Here is a 5,359-nt window from a genome sequence, read left to right on the forward strand (position 1 = left end):
GCGGCCATAAGTAGCTTCCAAATGGATCTTGATGATCAATCATGTTCTAATCATGGTTTCAAATAAGTGTCTCTTTTATTTTGTACATCAACTTTGTTTTAAGGTTTCATATTGTTTATGGTCCCACCCACATGCTTGTAAAAATGCACATTGGGCAGTGCTACTTTGTTTTAAGGTTTCATATTGTTGATGGTCCTTCCCCACATGCTTGTAAAAATGCACGCTGGGCAGTGCTACTTGACATATCAAACATCGTCCGCTGATAGTAACCAAACTTTGCAAGCATGTTGGGGGGGTAACAATGGGATGGGGAAGGGTAGGGTTTTCCAGGGCCTCTCAAGCACTAGGAGACTTGAAAAATGCCCATTAAGCACTACTTAACATATCAAACATAATCCCTAATAATGACCAAACTTTGCAAGCATGTTGGGGGGGTAACAATGGGATGGGGAAGGGTAGGGTTTTCCAGGGCCTCTCAAGCACTAGGAGACTTGAAAAATGCCCATTAAGCACTACTTAACATATCAAACATAATCCCTAATTCACCATCACATGATGTCTCGGTAGCTAATATGTCAAGTAGCACCCAGTGTGCATTTTTCAAGTCTCCTACTGCTCGAGAGGTCCTATAGAAAAGCCCATTTTTCCCCTTGCTATTGTACCCAAATATTGTGTGATGGTAATAAGTCCAAGTTCACACACCTGAAAATATGTCAAGCCATGTAATATTGGAACAAAACAATATGCTCTTTCTCTAATAGGTCCAAGCTCACACACCTCACAATATGTCAAGCCATGTAATACTGAAACAATACAGTGATGTGCTATCCACTCATCTACATAAACAACATTGTGAAGGCTATAGAGGGATGAGAGATCGCCTCCAAGTCCAACACGATATGTAAAGTACATGGTGTGACTTGAGCTCTCGTACAGATAGCTAACTCACGGTCTATCTCTGCGATGAGGTCCACAATAGAAGAGAGGCCCTCCTCGCGTGACTCCATGCTTGATCCTAAGCCTAACACACAAACGGGTGAGCTAATGTGAAAGGTCCAATTACTAGTGCTAAGAAAATACTAATCTAGCACTAATATAGCTTTAAAATTCCATAAATGTTAGATTCAAAGCCCACTATATATACGCATATGCATGTATGTGTACATACACACACACACACACACACATACATGCATACATGTATACGTATGTACACGTATGTGTATACACGTATGTATATATATATATATATATATACTATGTGTGTGTGTGTGTATACATATGTGCATACGTACACGTACATACATACATATGCATGTACATATATATATACATGTATATGTATGTACGTACGTATATATGTATATACATACATACATGTATATGTATGTACGTACGTATATATGTATATACATACATACATATATAACAGGTATATATATGTATGTATGTATGTGTATGTACACACACCTCACACACACACAGACATACATATATATGTATGAATGTATGTATGTATATAAATAAGTAAGTAAATAAATAAATGAATGTATGTGTGTGTGTGTGTGTGTATACATATATATACATAGCTATATATATGTGTGTGTGTGTGCGTGAGTGTGTGTGTGTGTATACCCATAGATGTAATACACATATATACATATATACATGTGTGTGTGTGTGTGTGTGTGTGTGTGTGTGTATATATATTTTCAAAAAAAAGTGTGTATATATATATACCCTTAGATGTATACACACACACACACACACACATCTATGTATGTGTATGTATATATGTATGTTTATGTATATATGTATGTGTGTGTATGTATATATGTATGTTTATGTATATATATATATATGGGGTGTGTGTTTTCCGAAGAGAACACCTTCTTTGTCTAGTCTAGTAGAAGCCACTTCAAGGGAATCAAGATTGTGCTTACCAGAAGAGAACACCTTCTTTGTCTAGTAGAAGCCACTTCAAGGGAATCAAGATTGTGCCTACCTTAGTGGCTCGTCTCTCTCTACCAAACATGAGGTAAAAGACAATTGCATGGGTGTATCAAGTGACTATGAGATTGCCAAGGTCTGTTTTTTAAAAATAAAATTGTTCTACACTATATTTTTCAAGGCTTGAATTGAGAAAAAAACTAGTTGAATTTTTAGCTTACCTTGTCAATGAAACTACTCTGGCAAAGGTTTTGGAATTTCAAAAAAAAATATTGACAAGGCCTGAATTTCTGAAGTATGAAATTCTTAAAAAAGATAAGGAAGGTTCGGTGCAGTTATGGAGAAAGGAATATTCGGGCACGCTCTACTTATGAAAATCAACAATTACAAAATGCGGGGACGAAAGGCCGGGAGTTGTTTTCGAGAGGAAATGAGGCCCTATTTTTGCATGGTGAGTCGACGAGGTCAAAAAGAGACCGAGGAAGAAGCCATGAAAGTGTGTGTGCGTGTGTGTGTGGGCGCTGATTGCCCCACTGGCCAGACTACCCTAAAATAATATAAGCTACCTATGAGCTCAAGCTGGCGGTGCTGAATAGTAAGCGGCCGGCGCCATAGCCAAGCTTTTTTACCCCTACTCTGCATCACCTTGCTGTCCTTTACTTCAATTGTATACACAATAGACAGAGCTCCTTTTCTCTCCTTCCCCTCGCAGCCCACGTGAGCCATCGTGGGCTTTGTGTGTTGTTTAAGCTACACTCTGCCCATCTCTATCTCCCCTGCAGCCTCTCACTAGAGCTCCACCTTCTAGATCTGCAGTTTCTTGTGAAGCAATTGCCCCTTCCTTTCTTATTTAATCAAGCTCTGCAAAGGGTTTCTCGTGTGTGGATTTCGTTGCTGATTATGGTACCTAACCTTGCGGAGACGACAAGATGAAGTTTCAGTGGCAACTTCCTGGTATCCGGCTGTGTAATTGACAATAATTGGCAGATCTGTGTGGTGCTTATTCCATTCAAATAGACGCAAATTGGAAGGTTTTGGTGGTTATCGCCTTCAATTAGCTGCAATATCTATGGTTGTGGTGGTTAATACCATCTTCAATTAGCTGCAATATCGCCTTCAATTAGCTGCAATATCTATGGTTGTGGTGGTTAATACCATCTTCAATTAGCTGCAAATTGGAGGGCTTTCCTTCATTAAGCAAGATGGGTTAGGGGTTTGCAAGGTTTCTGGGTGTGGTTGTTTGGATACATGCAGTTCTGAGGATGGCGTCCTCGACGGGATCACCGTGCGCGGCGTGCAAGTTTCTGAGGCGGAAGTGCACGCCGGAGTGTGTATTTGCGCCCTACTTTCCGCCCGACAGTCCACAAAAGTTCGCCAGTGTGCACAAGATCTTCGGCGCGAGCAATGTGAGCAAGCTGCTGAACGATCTTCCCCTGCACCAACGGGAGGACGCCGTCAACTCCCTCGCCTACGAGGCGGACGCGCGCGTCAAGGACCCCGTATATGGCTGCGTGGGCGCCATCTCCATCCTCCAACGCAGGGTCGCACAACTCCAAGCAGAGCTCGCCCTGGCTCGCTCCGAGCTTTCCCGATGCAATACTATCAATATAAGCGAACCGCTCCTCCCACCGCCACCTCCTCCTCCTCATCAACAACAGCCGCCTCCAAATATACTGTCAAACACCATCGCCTCCAACGCTCATTTCATCCACCCACATCACCTGCACCACCCCTGCGCTAACCCTAGCCTCCCTAACCCAACCTGTTCCGCCCAAGCTGATCACATCGCCCACATGCCCGATCATTACGTTGCCACCAGATTAAGCACAGTACCACCTCCCCCTAACAATAACGTCATCTTATACCCCATTGCCACCCCCATCCTCGGCTTCCACCCCCCTCACACCACATTAAAGCTCCATGATTCTACGCCCTCAAGCAGCAGCAGTACCACCACCACCACCACCACCAGAACCTCCTCCGGCACCTTCATGGGACATTTCAAACTCGAGCCGTAATATCAATCTTTTTTGCTTGGTATGTGCACCTCCTGCGCCTCTGCACCTTCTACAATGTTGAACCCTAACCTATTGGGCTAGTTGGTATGTACAACTCCTCCTATCATCTTCATGCTCATGTGAGCCCAAAAAACCATCACGTTTGATGTGTAAAACACTGGGTTAAGACACACAGTCTAATCAAAACCCAGTTTAGCCTCATTATATGTTCACTACCACATATTTATCTCACTCAATATCTACCTACCTTTGTGTCATGACTGACATTAATACAAGTGCATTATAATTGATTTTTCCCTGTAGAATTCTAATAATGATCACCATTTTATATTGGTAACGTCTACCCCCGTCTGTTGTTTAACTGCCATTAGCTTAATCCAATTTTATTAGGAAGTGCTTAGTACTTAGCAAAATTAATGGCTCCCTCCTAAGTTCTGTAATCTCACATATTCGAGATAGAGATTCATAACACACTTTTAATACGAGTTTATATGACAGTTTACATTTACTCCACACAAATGCACGGGATTGCAGGAAGAGAATGTAAAGAAACAGCATACATTTGGTGATCTTTATAAACATTGTGAAGAAAATTGCAAATGGACGGATTTTTTTCTGGTAGGCTGCAGCTTTCTCCATTGCCTCAGTCGAATCTTTTTTTTTTTGGGGTAGGCTGAAGCCGGTCTGAATTTTCACTCAAATCTGTTTAATACGCAGATTGGCCTGACAAAAAGAGAGGATGAAAATTCAGGAAGGGCTCAGTTTTTTTGAAGACAATTATAAGATTTGACTGTAATTCTATCTTTCCGAAGAAAAAATAGAGTTGGCAACTTGGCAGGACGCAAAAAGAGTAAAATTCATTGACTTAACCTTAGATTAGGGTTCTAAAATTCCCTATTAAAGGCTCATCCCAGCTGCACCAGTGAGTTGTAGTGTCATGAGTGTAGTGTCTTTCACAATTTTAGATTGGAGTAATCCTTCTACTTTGAATCTTTAATGTTAAATCCTTCTTCTCTTTCTGTAATTGAAGTTCAATGGTGACAGTCAATTTAACCTCCGAGATTTGTTTTTATGATTCCTCTAGAACAAAGGCCTAAAGAAATATGGTGCGCAACTTTGATGCTTTCCCTACACTCCAGGGTAAACTTTAGAAATAACCCAACATTTACATGTGCTCATATTTTGGAGTAATACACTCTAGGAAGAAGCTATATCCATAAGACCACTATGCATCTCAGTTTTGATACTAGTAGAAATAAAAAATCAACTTCGATGAACATAAATTAAAAGTATATCATGACAAGTTGAGAAAAGATTTCCATCACCTTGAAAAATTCCCTCTTTTATCTACAGATTCTCGTCATATGCTTCAATCTTGAGAAAAGCATGTT

At 40.9% G+C, this 5,359-nt stretch overlaps 1 protein-coding gene across 5 annotated transcripts; it reads left to right on the plus strand.

Moving 5' to 3' along the window:
• The first annotated feature begins 2,549 nt into the window (after positions 1-2,549).
• Positions 2,550-4,797, plus strand: LOC147604530 (uncharacterized). Of its 5 annotated transcripts, none has more exons than XR_015265342.1 (3): positions 2,550-4,052; positions 4,503-4,586; positions 4,686-4,797. XR_015265342.1 is itself a non-coding variant. In XM_086794874.1 (2 exons), exon 1 carries the CDS (start codon positions 3,213-3,215, stop codon positions 3,966-3,968), a length of 756 nt encoding a protein of 251 aa, XP_086651000.1. In that variant the 5' UTR covers positions 2,550-3,212; the 3' UTR covers positions 3,969-3,987; positions 4,641-4,791. The 5 variants fall into 5 exon arrangements, 1 of the variants encoding a protein (XP_086651000.1); XR_015265344.1 differs by having other exon boundaries at positions 2,550-3,987; positions 4,467-4,586; XR_015265343.1 differs by having other exon boundaries at positions 2,550-3,987.
• Positions 4,798-5,359: the final 562 nt, after the last annotated feature.

This window comes from Cibotium barometz, chromosome 61 (assembly GCF_041138505.1).
Source record: "Cibotium barometz isolate CiBa-2024 chromosome 61, ASM4113850v1, whole genome shotgun sequence".
In the NCBI taxonomy this organism is placed as follows: Eukaryota; Viridiplantae; Streptophyta; class Polypodiopsida; order Cyatheales; family Cibotiaceae; genus Cibotium; species Cibotium barometz.